Source organism: Pleurodeles waltl, chromosome 7 (assembly GCF_031143425.1).
Source record: "Pleurodeles waltl isolate 20211129_DDA chromosome 7, aPleWal1.hap1.20221129, whole genome shotgun sequence".
In the NCBI taxonomy this organism is placed as follows: domain Eukaryota; kingdom Metazoa; phylum Chordata; class Amphibia; order Caudata; family Salamandridae; genus Pleurodeles; species Pleurodeles waltl.
Genome location: NC_090446.1, coordinates 1,215,385,757 through 1,215,411,357, shown reverse-complemented (window position 1 = coordinate 1,215,411,357; position 25,601 = coordinate 1,215,385,757). Strand labels below are relative to the sequence as shown.

Sequence of the window (25,601 nt, the reverse complement as noted above, 5' to 3'; positions counted from 1 at the left end):
CACACTATTTCCGCAACTTTGTAGGGGCCAATAAAGGGCCTATGTTTGCTAAGAAAATCATGTTCCGCCTTGCGGGAAGGGAGGGCTTGGCCTCCCAAACGTAGTGAATTACTACCATATACCCCAACTACACTACATGGTGGAGTGGAACAGATGAAAGAGCAAAAATATTGTTGTTTTATTAACAAGACAATTGCAGAGGCACACACATGGAAAACATCATGCTGTCTTAAGTACTATAAGGCGAAGTCCTGTACCCTGATTAGATATACAATGGCGGCATGGGATACATTAATGATGAAGAAATGGCCCTCTTCTGTTCCATCCCCAATTAAATCATTCATTGGTAACTCCAGTTTCACACCAGCATGTCAAGGTTTGGGATGTAAGAGAATAGAGGACTTTCTCATCTGTGAAGACCTGAAGTACTTTCAGTAGATTAAGTCTGATTATAGAGGGGCAGAAAAGGAGAGAGTGAGATATCATCAGGTTAAAATTGTGATCACACACAAGTCCATTAGGCCATGAGCATGTAGACCCATAATCACATTCAAGAAATGGCTGATCGCTGAAACTGATGGTAAATATATGCTTTCTGAAATTTATAATTCCTGGCTCTCACATCCAAATACTGAAAAGACGTCAGGTCAAAAAAAAGGTGGGAGGTTAAACCTTGGGAGGCCGCTATCAAGAAGGGAATGGAGTGAAGCATACCGGAGAGCAAAATAAATGGGTGCTAGCCTGGCTTGAATATAATCATTAGTGAAGATATTTACATTTGTACTACACTTCTTTGAGGGTGTATGCATGGGAGACTTCCACACGCACAGTGTTGAAGACTACTGGCAACTTCTTCCATCTCCTATGGCACTACCAAAAGCTGACAAGATCCTGTGAGGAGGTATTGGGTGACAGAAGAGATGTTCTACATCAACCTCTTTAGACTCTAAACATAATACTTCAAGTAGTAGACAGACTGTTATACCAACTGCACTCTCGTAGGGGCAAGATAATATCACTTATGCTACGGACTTTTAAGCAACCTATCCTAAGGTCTTGGGAAACAAACAAGTTTCCTGGCCATAGGTACTCATTACACAGGATAGTAAAGTTAATCGTTCTACATCACTGAAATAAAAAGGGAAGGAGTGTGAGACAATATGGGAATCATGCATATAATTCCTAGTAACTGAATTTAAATAGCTGGCTTGCCCTAAGTACTTAATATTGTTGAGAATCACATCACAGACAAAGGTGGTCAAACCAAAACAAAAGTGAAGATGATGGTGCAATGGAGTAGGAGCCTGAATACTTCAGAAAGGTAGACAACTGGAACAAATGCTTGTGGTAAGACTTGTTAAAACAGTTATTGCATGGGACAGACCTGAGGGTAGGGGAGATACAGGGCGGGTTTGGGGGCGTGCAGCTGCACTTCCCTAAGCGAGTACTCTATTCGCCCCAGCTCAGAAAAACAGTTTTGAATGCTTACGTCCACCTGCATTGCTTGCTACTACAACTGATTAAAATGTTGCTTCTAGACTAGATAGAGGTATCCATCGCACCTTTCACATCTCCCCAATCTTGGCTTGACTGTACTGGCTGCCTTGTAAAGAAAGAATTACATTCAAGTCTCTTTGCCTGGTTCATAAGGCAATGTATTCATCCAACAACTCTCCACGTAAGCAGGGCCAGACTGGGCATTGGATGTTTTCCTGGGAGTCTGGAAGGGTGGGGGCTGGTTTTGTTACTGGGGGACGCTTTTTGCAACGGTGCTGCAATATTGGCCCCCAGTAACAAAAGCAGCAATCCAGCATAACCCACTCACTCATTTCCAGCCTCTGTGTGGGGGCTGGTCTGACAAAATACGACAAAAAGTATTGATTGGTAATCAAGAAAAGTGTATTTACCAGGGGTGTGGAATTGAATAAAATATCTACTTGTCTATAGGACAGGTTGCTTCTTAAATCTACTTGTCCTGTAAACAAAATGTATTTATCCCTTTGTTGCCATTTACTGTCGCCACAAATTATGGCAGCAATCTCATTATATAAGAGCTCTGATAACAGCCTTTCTGATTATGCTAGGGCTAATATTATAGTAGGGCTTGAATGCTAGTAATGTCAAGCCCTACCATAGCAATTTCCTTATTTTGCCACCTTTCCGCACACATGAATACTGGAGCTAGAGCAGGCATTAAGCATTAGTTTTCAGGGCTTGAATGCCCTTGAGTATGTGCAAACCTATTGACTTGCATGTTTTAAGGATTTTCACCAGCTCTTCTCATATTTTTTCCCATACTGAGAGAGGCTGGAAATTTACTCCTGACATGAGCAGAGGTGGAAGTCCTTCCAGCGTTGGGAAAAAAGTGGTTGGATGGAAAGTAATCTTGTAAACGTCCAATAGATTTTGGCATGAGAAAATCCACACATGCATAATTCCTCCTGCTAAAATACAGTTCACAAATATTTTCTAGGAATACGATTTCCTGGTCTACTTCTGTAAAATCTTGTGAATTCATTAAAGCCACTAATGCAAAGACATATACCATGGGTACACTTTTGTGACATTCTTTGAGTTGTCCCTCTAAGTAGGTCTAGTATTAACAAAGACATTTTGTTTGTATTAAAATGATATATCTCTGCCTATCCATCGACTGACTTTACTGTGAGTTTTGGCATTCAGTGCCAGGAACTAGTGTGGCAATGTGTGTTTTTTGTTGTTGTTTTTTTTTGTTATTTTTTGCTTTTTGCCAATGTTTGTTACAATGGTGAGGGTCTGGCAGCTTCACAACAATAAAGTGTTACAAAAGCTGTGTCAATTCAAGACATGCACTGACAAAACCAAAAGACTAACCACCAATGTTGGATCAGTTGGCTTTGATTGTGTTTGTTTATTTTCATGTTTCCCATAATCTTGTTGAAAACGGTTACACTGATTTTCCATTAAGAATATTTTTTGGAAATACCACATGCGTAAACACATTTAACTAAATGAAATAGCACCTAAAATTTCACTGTAATTTAGAAAAACGTATTTTTTCCTTTTTCCTTTTTTTTCTGAACATTTCATTTTGAAAGCAAAAAATCATCAGTCTTGCTTACAAGCTTCTGCAAACATTTGCATCTAGTCAGAGAGCATTCTGGGAGCATTAAACGTAGCCCCTCGCTGTTAAACGTTTAAAACGTGTGTACACATTTGTTTTACTGGAACCACTGTCAATAGTGCAGTGTGACCTTACAACCTTTATTTAGAGCGCTCAACCTAATAATAAAGGCCTTGCATTAATGAATCAAGAATACAAATTGGAACAGCATTACCCTACGGACACAAATATTACCTCATCTGCAGACAGTTCCCTTCCCTGTAAACTGACAGCAAAGGGTTTGGGTTGGGCCTTCTTGTCCTGAGGACAAAATACATTTTGAAATGTGTTGTCCTTGACCCCAAGGAATATGTTCTGGGCGTCCGGTTTTAGGAATTCCACACCACTGATGGACACAACCAGTGTTAACTTAAGCACCAGTACAAAAGCCCACAAGAAGGTGCCAGATTGAAAAAGAGGGTCTAGAATTTGAATTGATATTAATGGGAGGGAGTGCCAAAATATAAATCACTTACTTTAACTACTTTGGCTGGAACTCTGAAAATTAATGTACCAGAGTGGGATGTGTGAGAGCATTAAACTAGGACACGTGTGCCATCAGATTTTTTATATAAATGAACAGGCATACCTTCCCAATATTTCCTCATAACTGCATCTCCTTGTCACGTAATCAAACTTTAAATAGGATCAGCAGCCAGAGTCTTAGCAAATATGAGGAACAGGTGTGTGGTGGGAGAAGCTATGTTTGGCAAATCTCTTTTTGCCTCTTTGATTTGGTCCGGTTTTCCTTTTCTTGCCAAAAGCCCAGCGATTGCCAAAGCATCATGTTCAGTCTCTACTGAAAAATATAACCTAAGGGCTTAAAACACAAGTTTTTATTTTTTACATGTTCTTTTCGTGCCGTTCTGATTCCCTTTTCTAAATGCAATATTGACCGGTTCCAAAACCAGTCCAAAGAGAAGGAATGAATGTGGCTGTTGTGCATTCAGGCTCTGATCATTGGCTTTCTAATTAGACCAATCTGGGCACCAGAATATGCATTGACATGCTTTAGCAAAATACAAGATCACAATGGTCTTAACTTGCAGAGCTTTTAATCACCTATGTTTCACGTAAGTACACATAAAATGTCATCAGTGACAACGAAAGAGAGAGCCTGATTAATGAATCTAGATGCATTGAAAATTTGCAGATTGATTAAGACTGAAGAAAATTCTCTAGGCCAAAGGTTTCCAACAGTCATAGCATCAATAAAGGGATGGAAAAATGAGTGCGCTCAGTGAGGGAGATTAGTCCAAGTATTGATAACACCCACAATATTGTAGCTTTCTTGGTACTGTCAAGTGGTCCATGTCTTTCCCACCCCAATAGCACTAAATTTAGTATTGAAAACTGCTGGAAATATTGTGGAAATAGTCTTTAAAATGGTCTTTAAACACCTGCTGCCATATTTTCAAGGGGTGTTAGGAAATGGGTGTAATTTCATGTTGAAATGTTTTTTACGGAGAAAAAACGCTCCTTGTGGGCCAGAGTTTTCCTAACCCTAGCAGATTGTCTGTTTATTTACAGTCTTTTGGTGTACAACTAGAGGAAGTAGAAGTATGGCAGGAAATGTAATATTTTTTATAGATTTCTGTATATATTCTCTTGAGATTTATGTGAATTCCCAAAATCCATTAAAGGGTGCAAATAGTTGGCTTTAACCTAGGACACATAAAATTACCAATGCTTTGTTCGTTTTTCACCACAGTTTAAGCGAGGCACACAAAGCCAACTCAAGTAAGGGTTTTAGATTGGTTTACCAACTCTAACTTTTCTTATAGCTTAATCAAACCCCTGCAAGATGCGGTCATCACTTCTCCACATCTTTATGGACTCACAGCACAGATAGAACCATTGAACAAGGTGCTCTCATATGTGATAACCAAAAAAGAATGCTCAGTGAAATAAAGTGTTTGCCTCAGATCACACAATTTGACCGCACAGGATTGATCCCCCCAGATATTCCACTTTCACACTTTGCAGTTCAGCTACTAGATTGGTCTTCTCTTTCTTCCATAAAAGGGTTATTACCTTGTGCTTAATTCTTGGAGTATGAGATTAGACTTTGAATGACAGACAGAATACACATTTTATTTTGGGCAGTTGTATGTAGCTTGAGGCTTGCTCAAGGACATAGCAGCACTTAACAAGTGATACAGCTTCATTACTTGTTCCTCACCCACCTCTAGTGGTGCAGTACACAAACAGCTAACAGTAAAGTGTTTGCTGTATGTAGCAGATGCAGTTCTATAGTGCTATATATCAGCCCCCAAACAATTTGCACAGATATCCAAACACTTATTAGTTAACATTGAGAGGCCCCCAGAGGAGCACAGCAACACACCATGGTCCTCATTACGAGTTTTGCGGTCTTTTGGCACGACCGCCGCAGTGGCGGCAGCCAAAAGACCGCCTTGTTGGCAGTCATCTGACTGCCGTATTATGACCCACACCATGAAGACCGCCATAAAAACTGCCAAAATTCCGATACCCCCAGGACACTGGAGGGTGGGAAAGAGGCGATTCCACCTCCAGCACTGCCAGCCCGACACAAATCCGCCCACCAGATTACGACCCACAAATCACCACAGCGGTTTTTCCTTGGCAGAAAAACATTGGCAGTGTGAGCCGCCGCAGTCAGAAACCACCACTGACAGAACACACAACAGTTTGAATACCCCACTAGCACACACATTCCATGACATCCCTCACAAGGCACTACCCACACCCCAGTAATCACCCAACACTGCACCCTTTCAAACACAACACCGTCCCCCCATACCGTCAACACAATCACAACCCCACAAAAGCATCCACGATGCACCGATGATGAGTTGAGGGTCATGGTGGATAAAACTGTTTGGAACCCAGGTCCACCAAATCTCAATTGCCAGGAAAATGGAGTTATGGCAAAGAAAAGTTGACAGGGTCAACTCAGTGGGAAATCATCCACGCACAAGGGACGACATCAGGAAGAGGTGAAACGACCTACAGGGAAAGGTGCGTTCCATGGCATTGAGATACCAGATAACTGTGCAGAAGACAGGTGGTGGGCTCCCACCTCCTCCTCCACAGTTCACATCTTGGGAGGAGAAGGTCTTGGATATACTGCATCCTGAGGGCCTGCCTAGAAAACCTGGGGGACTGGAGTCTGGTAAGTACCCACAACATCAGTGTCACACAGTGAATTCTTCCTCACCACCCAAATACCCCCTAATTCACAGAATGTCCCACTACACCTACCTGCCAATCACCCAATGCCCTTTCCTGCATGCCGCCACCCCACACAGCCCTACTGCCCACATAGGATTAGCCTGTGGTATCCGTGCCCTTGCCAAAGGCTATCATGACGACTCTCACAATGCACCAACCCATTAATGCGAAAACCTGCAATTTGCACATCACGTCACATTACATGCATGTATGACTATTGTACTACCTACACCAACCAGATTGTGCTACTGAGGACCAGTACATGGTAATGACACCAGTGCAATAGCACACCACAATGGCAAGCAAAGCAAAACACAGCTACAGCTAAGTGACTATTCAAAATGGACACCACTGATCCATATCCCCAAGCCTGTAATGGACTGACCATGCGTTAGAAAGTAAAATGCTACACTTCATGCACATGCACAACACCCAGAGACAGAAATATTACCTTTGCATACCCACACACTGTGCTCCCAACAGGACATCATGGTTCAATGTGCAGCCATATTGTGTGAGAACTGCCAAGCCTGACTACTCACTAGGTAGCAGAGTCGAATAGTCAAGTCAAGTATCAGATAGTAACAGAACCCATCAGCAGTGCCATATGTACAAATCATTGATGACAGCACCCAACATGGAGTATGGTACTTCTGTCACAGACTTTTATGTACTACCCAGCTATGCTGTGCAGCAGCTGCCATTGTCATGGCAGGGAATCATGGTAAGCCACTGTCTGCATCTCACAAAGAGGGAACCAAACTGTCTTTCTTAACTGTAATATGTGTCTCACCTTATCCACAGGTAACCTTGCCATTGCCACCTTGGAGAGGATACTAGACACTGCCATCCCTCCTCAGGATGAAGTCCACAGTGAGGACAACACACCTGGATGTCTGGACAGTGACGACTTACCTGGCCCATCCTGGACACCTGGTCAGTTGATGACTCCCAGCTTCACCCTGCCCACACCAATCCCCGACCCCCCACCCCTGTTGCTCCGATTTCACAGCCAAGCAAGTGCCCCCAAACCTGTGTCCCAAAGACTGTTCAATTTATTGTGTGCCCCACAGTACAGGGACCTGAGTCTGACCTTCACACCTCAGATAATGATGGTCCTGCTAATACTGGGAGTGGGCACCCCGTGCAAGGGGCACAGGCTGGGGGTTTGGGAGGGATGCTGTGGGCCAGAAGACGGGGCACCCAAAGGCCTCCACTGACCAGGATACCATCTCCCAAGTCCTGGGAACATACCAAACTTCCCAGGATGGGATAGGTCATCGCCATATTAGGGGAAAATCAAAGGCTGCAGAGGGAAGACCACAGGCGGTCATGCAGCAGTGGCAGCCACACAGTGCCACCATGGCCTCCATAGCAGTGGTTCTGAAGGGCATGACCAGCATCCTGCGTGGTTTAGCAACTCACCATCAGACCCCTGTCACTAGCAATGTGCCCCCTCTACATCAGTGGCAGCTAGTGGAATGGAGGCCATGCCAGGGGAACCCCAAGCATCAGACACCCCTCCCTCTGTAGGTGAAGAACCACCCCCTGCAAACATGAAAGTCCATCTAGACCTCTGGCTGAAGCAGATGCCAAGACCAAACCCACTGCCAGGAAGTGAACTTGTCACCCTTGTGTGCCACTGATACGCCCTGTGGACTGTTCTGAGACAGAACTCCAATTTCCCATGGCACAAGGCGACTGTGTGACCAAATGTTGTAGCAACTACTCTGATCAAGCCATCTACCATGACTCCACAAACCACTTATGGACACAGCTACTGTATATGTGTGTTTAATGATACAACAGTTATTGTCCTTCTACCCAACTGTGGTCTGGTAATGCTCCCCTGATTTGAACTGCCAGTGTAATGGCCATCAGCCAGAGGCTCCCTCAGCAGGACACACATGACAACAGTAATGTCACTGGATAGATGTGTGAGAGTGAGGTTGAAGTCCATGGTAACACCAGGGTGTAGTCCATTGAGCCATCTGCAATTAGAGCAATGCAGAGAGTAACATCTGGGTGGAAGGCATGATGACACAGTAAGCACATGTACAGGTAATTGTATGTCTATTGTAGTCAAACTCCTAATCATGGGCACTCAGATTGGAGCGCCAGGCTCAAGCCCTTCACAAAATCCATTAAAAGGCTATTTGTCATGTACAACTTCCAGAACTGTACTCAATCACCAAGCCTTAGGTAGCAGACCCACTGATGAAATCTACATCCAGTGGGTGGGAGATGGGATTAGGAGAATGCAGGTAATCCAGCTCAATACTGGTCAGTCCATGAGATAAGTGAATGTTGAAATCAGTTGCTACAACACGTGTTAGAGGTCAACAATTAATGCTGTACACCTTACATTCTGTCTGCTTCCACAACTCACACATAGGCATTGGCCATCATTACTCCCTCACATATGCTAAAAGCCAGGAGGTGTAATGACAGCTATCCACTTCTGATTATGCACAGACAAGACTTGAAAAGGCCCACCTCACACACCTGTATGTCATTAGAAGTACTGATTGATGAGCTCAGTCCTGCTGTCAGCTGCTTCTTCTTTCTCTGGCTCTTCATCACTTTCCACATCACCATGTGCAGCCACAGGTACAGCTGCCTAATCATCCAGCAATGGTATCCGACGCCTGAGGGATAGATTGTGGAGCATGCAGCAGGCAACAATGATTTGGCAAACCTTGTGGGGTGAGTAGAGGAGTGCACCTCCAGGCACCTGAATCTCACCTTCAGGAGGCCAAAAGCTTGTTTGATTACATGCCTTATCTTCCTGTGGACCTCATTGAAATGGAGTTCCCCTGACGTGGCTGGATACCTCGCAGGTGTCAACAGCCAAGGAAGGTTTGGATAGCCAGAGTCCCCATAGAACACAATGGTACAACTATTTAAAGTAAGGGTTCAGCGAGTGGGTAGATCGTGATGACAGGTCACATAACAAAGAAACACATTAGTGTGCATACTTATCAAGCAGCCAGGCCCTCTCTGTGTGTAGTCGTGCCATCATGTGTGGGACATTGCTGTTCTGCATAATGTAGGAGTCATACACTGATCCAGGAAACTTGGCGGACACTTGGGAGATGTACTGGTCTGCAAGACACGCAACCTGCATGTTGACAGAGTGGTAGTTCTTCCGGTTCATATACACATTGACACTAGGAAGGACCAAGGATACATGGGTACCATCAGTGGCCCCTACCACATGAGGAATCTGTCCCATCTGATAAAAGTCAGCCTTCACATAGGCCATATCCACTTTTTGGGGAAACCTGATGTAGCTGTCCAGGTGTTTCAAGAAAGCACACAGTGCCCTCAGCACCAGACTGAACATGGGCTGAGACATCCCTGCTGTTAAGTCAACAGTATTTTGGAATGACCCTGGGGCCAGCAAGTGTAGCACTGGCAATGCGTGAACGATGGGAGGTATGCAATGGGGATTGTGATTGCCTGGCATCAGATCTGGCTCAAACTGTCTCCATAGATCCTTGATGGTCTGGCGAGTCAGATGATAGGTCTGGATGACATGCCTGTCCTCCATGGTTGCCAGGTCTACCAGCGGACGGTACACTGGTGGTTGTCTCATTTCCCTCATGGCAGGATATCTATGTTGAGAGGAGAGAATGTACAATATGTCATGCACTAGGCACACATCAGCAGCACATGGTATAGTAACACCTAACGTGTAGGGGGATGCGTAGCAGTGCTGACATAAACATTACAGACCATAGAGATGCACCTCATCACGGTCAGTGCAGCACATTGGCTGAAATTTAAGTCGGATAGGACATATGACACATATGTATAAGAAAAATGTGTGGATGACTGTGCAGTCCTGCACTGATCACACATATGTAATTATATCAACCTATAGGTATCCGACGCCTATGTACCTCGCGTAACTACACAAAATGATCTACGTATATACAGGCTCAACATGTCACATTCTCATGATTGGCCCATTATGTAATACAACCAAGAAGTCACAATATTGGCTGACACAGATATCTGGACGATTAGGTGTCTGACGCACTTATTTAAGCACATGCATCGAGTACATGTGCCCAAAATGACAGACGCCTGACCTACTGTTCTGGACAGTTGGAAGTGACAAAAGTCCACCTGCAGAAGTCATCATGGCGGTAGGCGGTCGCAACCCCTGTGCAACTTGCCATAGGTTAACATTGCTGCCTATGGCGGACTGGGGCCAATAGTGATGGCCGCAGGCGGTGACAGTCCTGTATGTGGCGGCCGTGACCCCCATTTTCTGCAATCTTGCCCACCTAACTCCTGACACTGTGGCTAGCAAGACCTCCACTACGTGAGCTGCTGTGTACTGCCTCTGGGAGCCATCATGCCACGTCCTGCAGGTGATAGGGCCCCCCGTCTTCCCAAAGGAAAAGCTAGAGAAGCTGGTGGAAGAGGTCCTACCCCTTTATGGACAGCTATATGGGGCACCAAAGGAACAGGTGAGTCCAATGGGCTAGTCATGTGTGCTTGGTGTTGTGTGTGCTGATGAGTCAGCCATGTGAACTATAGTTGGAGCAGATGCATGAATGTGGCATATTGTATAGGCGTGTGTGCTGAGAGGATGGGTATGTGTGCTCACTTTCTGTTACAGTTGTGTAGTGTCAACTCCTGTTGTTATGGGGCATGTGTACATGACTTTCTCCTTTTTTCTTTGTCATCCATGCAGGTTAACTCCCATCAAAAGAAGGGGAACTGGCGTGCTATTGCCAACCAAGTGGGGCCCTGGGATTTCACAGCTGGCAGAGCACCCATTGTCTGAAGCCGTTGGAAGACCTGAGACGCTGGGGCCGGAAGACCGTTGAAGCACAGCTGGGGATGTCCCCCCAATGGCCCACTTTCTGTCAGTGGTCTACCCTGACGTGGATGAGCGTTTGGGGGCAGCACATCAGCCACAACGGGGGATAGGTACTGACTGTTTCCTGGTACTTGGCTCTAGTTGTATGGTGGTTGCTCTCTTATTGTAGCTTCTGTGACAACGTAGTAGGTGAGAAACGTTTGTAGGCTAGTGGGAATCAGTTGGTACCACCTTGCCAGTGTATGGGATGTGGATCTGGCATCATGGTTAGCTATGTGTAAGTTTTGGACTCGTATATCAAGACACCATTCTGACTGCATGTGGAGATGCTCAAATGTCAGTGCCACATCTGTTGCCCCATCCTGCCATTCCTGTGGATGTGAGCTAGTGTTTTGCCATACCCATTGACTCAATCCTGGTCCATCCTTCTGCATATGAGCGTTCGTGGCTCTGAGGTGTCTGACCATTCCTATCTGTGCTGATCACCTGTTGTAAATACATGCAAAAACATTTTTTAATCCTGGTCCATCCTTCTGCATATGAGCGTTCGTGGCTCTAAGATGTATGACCATTCCCATCTGTGCTGATCACCCTTTGTAAATGCATGCGAAAACATTTTTTAAGAGCAGGCAGTGGTCCTGTGGACCACTGCCTGCTCTTAAAAAAATTAAATGAACATTTTTAATTTTTCTTTTTTAAACGCATCCTGTTTTCCTTTAAGAAAAACGGGCTGCATAAAAAAAAAAAAAGATAGCTTTATTTAAAAGCAATCACAGACACAGTGGTCTGCTGAGCCCATCCCTTTGATTGTAGCCATTTGCAGTGGGTCGTAAATTGCAACCTACCTCAGGAATATTAATGAGGTAGGTCCATTTGCAAGCCCTTGCGAATCGCTATATAAAAACTCCTGGAGTTTCATACATTTTAATAGCGATTACTTAATTGCGATTTGCAAAAAATCGCAATTTGGTAATCAATATTGGAATTAATTATACATCTGGCCCCTAGTTATTAAAATTTAGTGTTTAACCAAACACTCCTGCGCTGATGGCTAGATTTTTGTGATGCATGCAGCAAACTTTAGTCTACTTACTCAAACTAAATAGTTTTTTTTGTACTGCAGAAAGGCTGAGCTCATATATTTGAACGTGCATGTTGTGTGTGCGTTGCACCCTTGACATTATGCGACAGTGAAAAGTAAGTGTGTTTACTCATGGTTGCTGCCGTCGTTGCTGGTTCCGGAGTCGATGGGCGAGCAGGAGCAGCGGGAAGACATCTAGCGCCAGATGTAGCAAGCCGTTTGCATGGTGCAAACTGTGAAAATCGCAGTTTGCGCCATGCAAATGGCCTAACGCGATGCACATTCACAAATTGCGAGTCGGTACCGACTCGCAATTTGTGAATGCGACTCGCAAATAGGAAGGGGTGTTCCCTTCCTATTTGCGACTCGCATCGCAATTCAGAATTGCTTTGTGACCGCGAATGCGGTCGCAAAGCAACTCGCATTTACCACCAGTGTCACACTGGTGGTAACTCATTCGCAAAAGGGAAGGGGTCCCCATGGGACACCTTCCTCTTTGTGAATGTCGACAAAAATATTTTTTCAGAGCAGGCAGTGGTCCTATGGACCACTGCCTACTCTGAAAAAACTAAACCAAATGGTTTCGGTATTTTTTTAATTTTCCTTTAAGGAAAACGGGCTGCAAAATGAAAAAAAAAAAACTACTTTATTTAAAAAGCAGTCACAGCCATGGAGGTCTGCTCACTTCAGCAGGCCACCATCCCTGTGAATGCAGGGACTCGCTTTGGGGTCGCAAAATGTGACCCACCTCATGAATCTTGATGAGGTGGGTCTTTGCGACCCCATAGCGAGTCGCAGACGGTGTCTGAGACACCGTTCTGCATCCGAGATTGCAACTCGGAAATTGCGAGTCAGACAGACTCGCAATTTCCGAGTCGCAATCTCGGAGTTTCCTACATGTGGCCCCTAGTTCAGATTCCATGGTGGCTACAAATGGGTATGGCTTCCTGAAGGTGAGTGTCTCCATTTATACTGTTGGTTTCTTGGCAGTGTGCAACTTCGTAATCTGTCCAGCGGAAACATGGTCTCCGCCGGCCTGAAGGTGCCTCCCGCCATCCGTGGCGGCCTGACCGCACTGGCGATGCCAACAGTGAATTGGCTGTATATTCTGTTGTGTAAACCACCATGGTCATAATTTGACGGGACGATCACCACCATCAACATGATGGTCATGAAATCGCCAACCTTGTAAAGACCCCCCATGTCTATTAAAGAAGGGCCACTCCTCGCGGTCCAGGCCCTGACCTGCCCCTGTGCAGGCTGCTCAGCCTTAAAACAAAACATGAGGCACTGCTCTTGTGCACGTGGGCGAGGCCAGGACAGAGGTGGGAGAGGGAAGATGTTCAGAATAAACCAGGCCCAAAAATGATTGAGACTTGCACAATGCGCACAAAAGTCAATTACATCAGCACTGCCAAGTGAGCTGAGGCAGCATAATAAAACAAGGACGATAACACTGCAGCTCACATAAAGCTGAACAGTGATTGGACTGATTTTATTTTTGTCCTGCCACCCCTGCGCTGTCATTCACAGTTCTTGTATGATGTGAGTGCATGGGAGCTTTTCTTTACCCAGCCAAACCTGATGCATTCATTGGTAAGAGACTGCTTTGGCTAGGCACTCAGAACCCGTGAGACCCCCTGAGAATGTGTCACACACCCCTAGGGACCGCAGACCATAGGATAAGAGTCACTGCTCTAACTGATAACATTTTATGAACTGTTATGTGACTCTTGGCTTGTAAAGTATGCTTGAAAAATATTTACATTGAGAGGTTTGTTTAGAATTGCCTTTGTATCAAATTACCTGAAATCTGGAGGCAAATCCATCAACTCAATTTCTTGCCCTAGAGGGATGATATAGTGGAGGAAATTGAGCTGATGGACTCCTCTCTCAATTTAGCATTTCCCCATAGAAAATGACACATTCCCCTTTACCTCTAAATGTAACTGAGGCCCTAAGACTGTTTGAAAATGCGATTTACCCCAATATCACCAGAAGAAATCTGTTTTTAAATAACTTAGGCATTTTTCAGCATTAGTTGTTAAGGGAAGGTAACTTTGTGGTATACCCTCCATCCAGACCACATTTCAAACTAGAAACAATATATATTCTATCTGACTCTCATCAAGGCAGAAGATAATTTCTCACAAGGCACTTATAAAACGACTCTACTACCTGACTGGCAGAAAGACTGCCTGTCATCAATATTTGGTATTAGTAACTTCTTATTATCACAATTACTTGTGACGTGTGTTATGTGTAGTCCCTTGATCGGCTCCACCAACAAGATTCTGAAGACAGTGTTGTGTACTGATGGCAAATGAATTCTTAATGATTGCCAGTGCCATTTAGATCCTGTGGGTCTCAATTCACACAGCCATTGCCATATGTATATCTAACTTACTCATTGAAAGAGCCTAATGTTCAAACGTTGGCTGTGCAGTTGTAAAAAGATTTACTCAAATGAAGGTTTCCATGAGACTAAATCACGTCTTATGGACGGATTAGGCAGAGGGAGTGCAATGGAAATGTGTTAACGCCTAAATCTATCAGCATTCACAGCTATGAGAATGTTTTACAACTAGTAAGTAATCAGAGATGTAATCCTGTCAAGGGTAACAGTAATCCATTTCCAGGGTAACTTTTACAAGTATCGAGTATCCCAAGACATTATAAAACAGCACTGATGCAAAGTAGTGAACTTGTTGGTGCAGAGTTATGGCTCTGTATGTCAGGACCCATCCATTTATATTGATAACGTTTATACTTTGTGATGGTGCACACCTGTTTTGTGATTTGGCAACATCTACCCCTCTGTAGACCAGCTCTGATCGTGTATTTACATTTGACTATGAAACCCTTTGCACTCTTAAAACGTTCATATTGCCTCTTTCAGTTTTGTATATGTGTCAGTCAATATTCTAGTATTTTTTTACCGTCATGTTACATTGCACTCTTTGCTCTCCAGGACTGATTTAACCTCGCCTGCTATAGCCATGGCCGTTGCTACTTGTATATATTATGCACTTAGCTGCCAATTTAAACACTTAACCACCGTGGACAATAATGAAAAATGTGTTTCACTGTAGCTACTGACACTATTTAAGAACTGTTTATTATATTTACACGTGATGTACAGTACTATAATACACCTCTTGAGTGTAGATTCCTGATATACACGTTTCATCAACTGAATAGTTTGATTCTGTGTGCCACACACACAAATTATTGCTCCTGAAACTGTGAGCTAAGCTTAGCCTTGTTTTTTAAATTGATAATCATTTCCTCTGGCCCTTCTCAATAGATTCACCTGTTGTATAATGTCCCCTTTTTCTTCAGTTTTATATGTATACCAACCCTGCTGTAAGGTTACTACTCTTGTTAATTTATGACAGATGTTACTGTATGAATCTGTTGTCTATTTGTAAGTGTGTTGTTGCCCAAGGCCTCTTTATTTTACTACAGTAATATCTATAATATACTTCGATATAGTGGCTTTCAGCCATCTCTCTTAAACCATTGGTCTGTTATTGTGTGATCCATATTTTTCTCTGGTCACTACAGCATACAGCACAGGTCTATCGGTGAGCTTACTACAGCCATTGTTTAATTGCATAGTGAGTGACGGCATTCTGTTGTTTTACAAGGAGCACATCCACACACTAAGTAGTTCCCACACAAAGTAGTTCCCTACAGTGCCAGGCACTGTAATGGCAGTGTGGGCTTCTGAGACTAAAAACTATTTTTTGCTTTTAGACAACTTTTTTTTTTTTTTAAGATTGAAGAGGACCCACTAGTTTCCCCACCAATAAAGCTTTGCAAAAATCATGATAAATAGAGCATTGACTGTACCAAAAAGGGTGTCAGCCAACGTGTGACCCTGTAGCTTTGCCAGTATCTGCTCTCTGAAACCCAGTGGGGTGGAGCAGCACTATCTAAGATGATTCATGAATAAAGTAATGCATTCTGTAGTAACACGTCACAGTCAGCCGCTTTAGCAGAAAATATGATTTTCAGTAACATTCATGTGAAGGATAGGTGTGCTTTCAAGAATGAATGTTACATTTTTGTAGGAGATTTTATGCTATTTGGCCTTCTTTTAAGGGCTCCCACGTGTTTTATTTGTTGAAGACTTTATACAGATACCAACCCCACCAGCAGCGGCAAACCTTTTACCAAAAACAATTATAAATATTGTTTTTTTGGTAGAAGGGATGGGGCCACAGGCTGTGACGAGCACTGAGGTGTAGTGCACAGCACTCCCTCTCAGTGCGCATTGGCCAGCTATCATGAGCCGGCCAAGCACATGCGCAGTAGGCTCTCTCCAGCCGAGCAACACAGTTGCCTGGCTGGAGAGAGCATGCACAGGCTCCCAGTCTCCCAGCCAACCCTGATGCTGCGCTCAGAAGCGTTAGGGTTGGCTGCAGGGCAGGCTGGGAGCCTTTGCCTGCAGCAGAGGAGCGGATGGAGCTGTGCAGCGGTTGAGGTGTTTTTTGTATTTTTATTAGTTTAATGTCAATAAGTTAGTAACTTCGGGATGTAAGGGCATCTCCTGGGTGTACAGCACCATACCCAGATGTTGGCAGGTGTGTGGGGGAGGTATTGGTAGGGGTGGGGAGCGTGGGCATGGAGGCGCCGGTACTGCTGTGAAGTGGTTGATCTAATTTGGGAGGAATCTTACCAAATGATGCAGAAGAGCTCAACAGTAGTCCCAGAGGCAGCCCATAAAAGACCCATCAAAAATATCCTCTGTAATAGAATTTAAATTCAGTAGTTTACAATAAGAAAATGGCAGACTGTGCTGGAAGGTTAAGCGCGTTGACTGCCGATGCATAGAAATACGAAAATATCTCGATTGTGGTTATCCATTCAAATGCCTAAGCCTGCTGAGCCCAGTTCTTATTGTTTGAGCCACTGACTTTTAGGACCCGTGTGAGGAACTTGTACTGCAGTGAAAAGGCCACCGTCCAAGGCGCGCCCGCCTTCAGAAGAGGCGCATTCTTGAAGTGTTGTGATGCGACAGGGAGCACTGAGCGAACACGAGCACCTAGCATAGCAGCGACAAACAGCCCCGCAGGCGTCCTTCTGCAAACAATGCCGACTTTATTTCAAAAAGCAGAGCCAAGGGTCATTTATACTGCTGCCTGTTTGTTTTGAATTCGTTTTCGGCTGTTCAGTTAGCGCTGCAGAGCCTTCTCATTTTGCTGTTTGTTCTCTCTGTTCTCTAGGCGGCCTTCCAGGAGAATGTTGGAAGACAGGTACTGTGACATTTTTTTACCTTCATACCTCAAACATCTCGGTCATTTTACTTGTAATTTTTTGCCTACGGAATGCCTTGTCAGGTTGAAAACCAATTTAAAAAGACAACAAACGTGTTTGAATGTATTTTCTTTGTAGATTTGACCGACTATTATGGATAGGGTAGAAATGCGTTTCACGTTTGCCATGTAACTTTTGTCACCACAAATTCGTGTCACAATTACCATGTTGCTACAACTGTAAGCGCGTGACTGAGTTAAGAATAGTTTTGTGAAGATCATAAATAAGTATTTATCAAAACGCCAGTGCTTGTATCGAACTGCACGAGGGGCTGTTTTCCAAATACAGCTCATTCTAGCCGCTCCTGCTGACCTATAATGTGCTTGCATTAGTAGTAGTACTGGTTAATGCTGTTTTCTACCTCACTAAGCAACTTATTAAGCACAGTTCCGAGCTTGAAAGTACAGTTCTCTGCTACTTGAACTCGATAATGTCTGCATGTGTCCTATCATCAAATAGTGGCCAAGGGGAGTAAGCTCTGTATGCTTATCTTCAAAGGCCCTCATTCTGAGTAGCCAAGTTGTTTTCAATAGGACATGTATGAAATTATCCCGTTTATATACTCACCCCCTATTTTTGCCTTTTGCTATAGCCTATATATTTTGTTCATTTTAGAACTCTTTGCACTTTATCCTTGTTAACCAATAGTAAAATGCTTGTGATTCCCCCTTTTAATACTTTTGCCATGCTCCTAATTGGTACATTTAACTTGCTTATAATTCAGTCGTATATTAGACCAAATGTACCCAGGAGGTGGACGTTAAATGCCACCAGTAGACTGCAGCACCTATTGTGCTATCCATTATAGTGGCAGTGCAAACACAACTTCAGGCCTTCCATTGTAGTGTGACTGTAGCAGTGCATGATTTGCAGTGCTACAGTTAGACTACAGTGGTAGGCCTGAAAGTAAAACTAAGCCAGAAAGTAAAATCTTTGACCTGGATGAACCTGGTTTCTGTATCCGACCAGCGATCTGTCGCAGTTATTCTGAAATTGCGACTAAGTCTCGGTCTACAGTGACCATAGACCAGTGCTAATTTTGTAAAAAAAAACGTACCAGTGCCCAAAGCCTTCCTCTTAAACATGCGGCTGCTGCAATTAAATGTGCAAACACGGAATACTGAGGCAGCGTAATCCTGAAGCCATCTCGGGCCTCTTCAATCCATGTAAAGCCACTCTCTGCCCCTTCCGCTCACTCTTGCAGCTTTCTGCTTGCTCCAATTGTGACACTTTTTCGTTTTTCTCTTCCTCCATCTTTCTTATATGTTGCTTTTGCTCGCAGTAAATGTTTTAGGCAGAAAAATAAGTACTGCCCCTCAAGGTGTCATTTTTTTTTTTTTTTATTAAACTTGACTCTATTTTTCTTATTTCGTTTGGAATTGTTATTGTTTTGCATTTTAATTTTATTACTGTTTGGGTACAGCATAAATACTAATTTAAACTTCTTGACTCTGTGCCATAACAACCAGTGGGTCAAGCTCAGGTTAATTTAGTGACTTTTAAGGTTCACCCTGACAAAGGTTGTGGTTTAACCTTGAGAAGGGTAGTCACCCACCTCAAATAATACATTTTTTAAAGGGGACAAACAGGATATTGCACCTGATTTGAGATTACAAGATGTATACATTTTACAAACTTCTGAGAGTAACTCCTCACACATTTCACCAGGAAAACTGACAACACTGCATGGAGAAAAAAGGCTGTAAAGCAGGAAAACATGTGATAACCAGGTACACAAACTCAGTTGTACTTGATTCCAGCTCTGAACACGGAAGCCATTTTGCCCTACAGAAAAAACAAACTGTATCTGTGTTTCACTGGGGCTATATAACAGCTGGCAATTCTGGCCACCTTACACTGACGCCCAAAGCATTTTTTTCTTTTGTATTTATTTGCAAGACAGCATTTTGACAAGGAAGTGCTGTGTATACATTTGCTAGCATGTTTATCAGAATGAACCAATACGTGGTTGCATCAGCCCCCTTGGTAATGGAGGGTGTCAATCACTGATTGAAGTCAATTAATTGATTTGTAGAACGCCACTTGGCACCCGTGAGGTTATCAAGGCACTGGCAAGGTCCAGTTGATAAGCCAAATAGCCATGTCCTCAGTGATTTTTCAGAACTCTAGAATAGATGGGGTGGTCTGTAGATGAAAGGATAGCTTGTTCCATACCTTTGTTGCTAGACAGAAGAGGTAGCGACCTCTGCATTTGCTGCACTGAATGCAGGAGGTGAGGGTTAGAGAAAGGGACGCATAGCGGAGGTGTCTGGTGGGGTGATGGAAGTTCAGGCAGTGGTTCAAATTGGCAGGTCCGCAGTTGTGGGTAGGGCCATGTGTGCCTAGGTCTGGAGCTTTTATGTACAAGGAGCCAATAGAGTTCTGTCAGGCAGGGGGATGGTGAGGATTTGTCTAGGGAGATCGAGAACAGGTCTGTCAGCAGCGTTCTGTACGGTCTGTAGTGGTTGGAAGAAGTGAGCTGCAATGAAGTAGATAGTGATGGAAATAAATGAGTTTAATGCCAATGAGGGGTGGCTGGGTCTGAGGGTCAGGTCGTCAAGTGACACTGGGGGCCAGGGTGATATAGTCTTAGCACCACTATTCAGCTGCTCCATCTGGAAAATACTATTCAGTTCCAGGGTGCCTTACTATGGGACGCCTTGCCAGCTTGTCTTGACCCATCGCACTCTAATTTGCTTTCTTTCATGATGATGGTCTGTCTGTACAAGAACATCTTCCTAGCAGACAATATCTCCACAGCGCTCCCCTGCCTCTTTCCTTTTACAAAACTTTACAAGACTCCCCTGCACAACAAATACCAGTTTATTACAGAAATCAGATTCTTCAGAAATATTGTTCCTAGTATTATTGATGGACCAGATTTTTGAAAAAAAAAAAAGCATGCATCCCGGTTCAGAACATTTTTGTGCAATTAAGGCCAACATGAGGGATCAGGACACCCAATCAACCATCGCATTTGGCAGTCGTTGATTTAAATAATCTACAGACTTTTATAGCCGAAAATTAAGATCAGTACAAAGAAATATCCATTAGTACACTGGAATTTTCACAGTTGTAAGTTTGGACGAACATGCTGGAACTTGGAATGGACAAGGAGCTGCGCATTTGGATGGTTTATGAATAACCACAAAGAAGTACCTGTACCCGCTGCCAAAAAAAGCAGTGTTGTAAAGGTGCATATGTGAGTTTTCAAAAAGTCCGATATCTACTTGGAGCGGAAGGGAAAGTATGCAGCCAGCGGATTTTGTTTTTAGAACACATATCTTTTTATTTTCTGCAGATAGTCAGTACTCCTAACAGAGACGCAATTATATTTTTTGTTTTCGTAGACACGTTAAGTACAGTAATAGCGTCGTCATTTTGGAGTTAACTGATGACCAGTAATCAGAGCATGCCTATAAAAGATGTAGAATGGCATCAGGAAATCACAACATATAAACATGAAAAGAACTTGTAATAAGAAGGAAGCAGTTGATTCATCTTCCCATCAACAGTCTAGAGGACGATCATTCACTATTTGTGGATCGGGTTTATCTACTTTATCTCTTGTTATACCCAGCAGTCTACCAGTAAGAGGATGGTGAAGAGAAAAGACAACAAATATAAGACATTTCGAGGAGCAGTACTGGAAGGTGTGATCTTTACACTATGACTAAATGGTGTGTCCATGATACCTGCCTTCTAAAAAAAATGAAGATAAGGACATAGGCCCTGATTAGACCTTGGTGAATGGAATACTCCCTCACAAACGTGATGGATATCCCGCCCACTGTATTATGTTCTCCATAGGGTATAATGGGATCATAATACAGCAGATGGGATCTTGGTCATATTTGTGACAGAGTATTCCCTTCTACCAAGATCTTAATTAGGCCCATAGTTATTTCCGTACAGTGACAAACATACAAAATTATACACTGGAAGAAGTTACAGCCATACAAGATGTGTACATTAATCTTATATAAACTTATGTATATGACTCTGTCCTACATTTAGGCCAGTATGAATGATATATATCTGTGCTTCATTCCGGTGCTAAATAAATGAAACATCTCTACCTCCATGAGAAATTCTCTTGTAAATAATGCTATTCCGGTACTTGGCTCAGTTCATTCTATGACCAGAGTATATCATCAGGATGATATAAGGGATCAGAAAGGACTCCACATCCAATTAAATATTTCTTGTTGATCATGCAGGCTGTAGATCACTTGTTTGTGAGAAAATGCAGTTGCCAGATCCAGCTTCCAATCCTCGTGGGTTAGGGGAAGCCTAGTCTTCCATGTCCAAAAAAAAGCCAATTTTGATGATGGCCAGTGATGCCTTGTCTAGCTCTTCTAATGATTTTTGGCCACTTCAATATGAAACATGCCATGGAATGACACCAAAGCCTGGCAAGGTTTGATAGGTAAGTCGTGTGTTGCACTTAGCTTCTTCCAGACTTGTGGCCAGTAAAGCCACTTTGTTTGGCATGACCAGAAAATATTTTTAATGGTTACTTCAAACCTCACATTCCTCTCCTTGTAAATATTCATCCAGGTGTAAGACTGGATCCAGAAAGACAAAACAGTACTCCTGTAGGCAGTGTTGTTATGCTATGCACAGACATTTTTCTGCTTTGAAAGTGACAAGCGGGGCAGCATGTAAGGCCACACAGGGGCACTATGTCACTTCCTTTCTTTCCACGTCTGACCAGATACTTTGCAAAATGTTTCTTGTTTCCAGTGTACAAGGAAAGTATGTCACCTCCCGTAACAACAGGGTTTAACCATTATAGGGACTGTAGCAAACAAATGTCTGACAGATTCCCACATGGTTTGCATGTGGTGCCTGGACTCAGAACATGACTGAAGGGCCTGAATGATTGTGCTCTGATGAAGCCGAAGGCTATACAGGATTGCAAGGTGAAATTCTACATCCCCAAACATTGGAACACTCTGCTCCGTGACCTGTGAAATTAACCACTTTGCTGCCAGGCCTTTTCCCCCTCAGGTGCCAGGTCTTTTTTTTTTTTTTTAGCTATTTGGAGCAGTTCATGCTTAGGCCCTTATAACATTTTGTCCACATAACCTACCCATGCCAAATTTGCATCTTCTTTTTCCAACATTCTAGGGATTCTAGAGGTAACCAGAGTTTGTGGGTTCCCCTGGAGGAGACCAAGAAATTAGCCAAAATACAGTAAAAGTTTCGTTTTTTTTTTAAATGGGGAAAAAGGGCTGCAGAAGAAAACTTGTGGGTTTTTCCCTGAAAATGGCATCAACAAAGGGTTTGCGGTGCTAAAATCACCATCTTCCCAGCTTTCTGAAACAGGCAGACTTGAATCAGAAAATCAATTTTTTCAACACAATTTTGGCATTTTACGTGGACATATACCCCATTTTTACTATTTCTTGTGCTTTTAGCCTCCTTCCAGTTAGTGACAGAAATGGGTGTGAAACCAATGCTCGATCCTGGCAGGCTAAACATTTCTGAAAAGTAGACAAAATTCTGAATTCAGCAATGGGTCATTTGTGTAGATCCTACAAGGTTTTCCTACAGAAAATAACAGCTGAAATAAAAAAAGATTGAAATTGAGGTGAAAAAAACAGCCATTTCTCTCCACGTTTTACTCTGTAACATTTGCAATATAGTGTAACGTCTCCTCGACTCGCCTAGTTGCGGGGATATATAGGGCTTGTACGTTCATCAAGACCCCTAGGTACCCAGAGCCAATAAATGAGCTGCACCTTGCAATGGGTTTTCGTTGTACACCGGGTATACAGCAATTCATTTGGTGAAATATACAGAGTGAAAAATAGGTATCAAGTAAACCTTTATATTTACAAAATGGGCACAAGATAAGGTGCTGAGAAGCAGTGGTTATTGGCACATCTCTGAATTCTGGGGGTCCCCATACTAGTACATGAATTACAGGGCATTTCTCAAATAGATGTCTTTTTTACACACTGTCCTTACATTTGGAATTCAAAAATTAGAGAAAGACAAGGGGCAATAACACTTGTTCTTCTATTCTGTGTTCCCCCAGGTCGTCTGATAAAAATGGTACTTCACTTGTAGGCCTAATTCCCGCAGCAGGAAATGCAACATGGACAAATCACATTTTCCCAAAGAAAACAGACCTGTTTTTTGCAAAGTGCCTAGCTGTGGATTTTGGCCTCTAGCTCAGCCGCACCTAAGGAAACCTAACAAACCTATACATTTTTTAAAACTAAACACCGAGGGGAACCCAGGATGGGGTGACTTGTGGCGCTCTCATCAGGTTCGGTTTCCCAGAATCCTTTGCAAACTTCAACATTTGGACAACAAAATCACTGTTTCCCCACATTTCAGTGAGGGGTGCCACAAACTTCCTTCTACGCAGCGTTTCCCCAGGGCTTCCGATAAAAATGGTACCTCACTTGTTTCGTTAGGTCTAGTGCCCACGACAGGAAATGCCTCAAGACACTATGTGGACACATCAAACGTATCAAATATAAAGCTACCTGTTTTTGCACGGGGGGCTACCTGCGTTTTTGGTCCTGGGCTCAGCAGCCATCTAGGGAAATCTACCAACCCCAAACATTTCTGAAAACTCGACATCTGGGGGAGTCCGGGGTCAGGAGTTGACTTGCATGGATCCCCCAGTGTTTTCTTACCCAGAATCCTCAGCAAACCTCACAGTTAACATAAAAAAAGTAAAATTAAGTTTTCCCCACATTTCTCTGTAGGATCACCGCACTGGCATAATTTCCTACCATCCAACGTTCCCCTCTGTCTCTCTGTAAAAATTATATCTCACTTGTGTAGGTCGGCCAAGCGCCTGTGACGGGGAAGATCCAAAAACATGTCAAAAATGAGGGGGAACCAATGCGGATCCAAAATGGCAGTTTGGAAAAAAAAAAATTAGGCTGACAAGTGGGGCAGAATTATTATCGGTATAGATGCAACCATGCTGGGTGGCAGGAATTTTGTGGATTCCTGCAGATTCCGGAAGGTTCCATCACAAAAATGTGGGAAAAATGTGTGATTTCCAGCAAAGTTGGAGGTTTGCAGGGCAATGTGGTTAAGAAAATGTTGTGGGGTGCATTGGACTCACCCAGATGTTTAGTTTTCAGATGTGTCTAGGTCTCGTAGCTTTTGTACATGGTAGCGTCACAAAGTCCAAAAAGTGCAGCCTTCACCATTCCAAGCGGGATGATTTTGAGAGTTAGGCAAGCTCTCATGGCCCAAATGTAAAACCAAAACCCAAAATAATCAAATGTCCTCTTGCTTGCCGTTGGGATAAGATCTTTTAGTGAGCGGGGGAGAGCTGAAGGACTGTTACCACCTTCAGTTAGGGTAGGGGAATAACCATGCCCATACCAGTTGGTAGCCACCAGCCCGCTATTTCTTTTTAATTCCCTGGCATCAAGTAGGCTCTCTGCAACCCCCTCACTCACCGGAGTGGATTGGAGGTAATTGCCCCACCTGCCCACTGGTGGGCAGAAAAACTTTGTCCCATTTATTTGGGGTGGGGGTTTGGCTATACCCCACCCTCTTTCTTTGGAAAACAAATCTTCCCTGGTCTCTGGTGGGCTTTCTGCCCCCATGGGGGCAGATGGGCCTTACAAAAATAGGCCGATCTGCCCCGGTGCGGGGGGAGGAAGGCGGGCAGAAATGGTCAAAAGTAATGTGTCCCCATGGGGAGTGACCCTTGCCCAAGGGGCTGCTGCTCCCAAACAAAACACACAAACACATCCCAATCCCTGGTGCCTAAATGGTATCTGCCCCCAAGGGGGGAAGAAATAGCCTAAAATAAATTTGCCCCCAGGGGAGTGACCCTTGCCTAAGAAGTCGCTCCCCTAGCGTGAAATTTGCGTAAAAAAAACCCTAAAAAATCCCTTGTGCCTAGTGGTTTCTGCGGCCAGGTGGGCAGAAATTGCCTAAGATAAGTTTGCCCTCCCAGGGGAACGACCCTTGCCTAAGGGGTTGCTCCCCTTGCATGAAACTGACTAACGAAAAAA

At 43.7% G+C, this 25,601-nt stretch overlaps 1 protein-coding gene across 1 annotated transcript in view; it reads left to right on the top strand.

The window, feature by feature from the left end:
* TBCD (tubulin folding cofactor D) overlaps positions 1 to 25,601 on the top strand; it is a 1,666,801-nt gene that overhangs the window by 789,427 nt on the left and 851,773 nt on the right. The window contains 1 exon segment of the mRNA XM_069200356.1: positions 17,508 to 17,537. Coding sequence (XP_069056457.1) covers positions 17,508 to 17,537 — 30 coding nt within the window.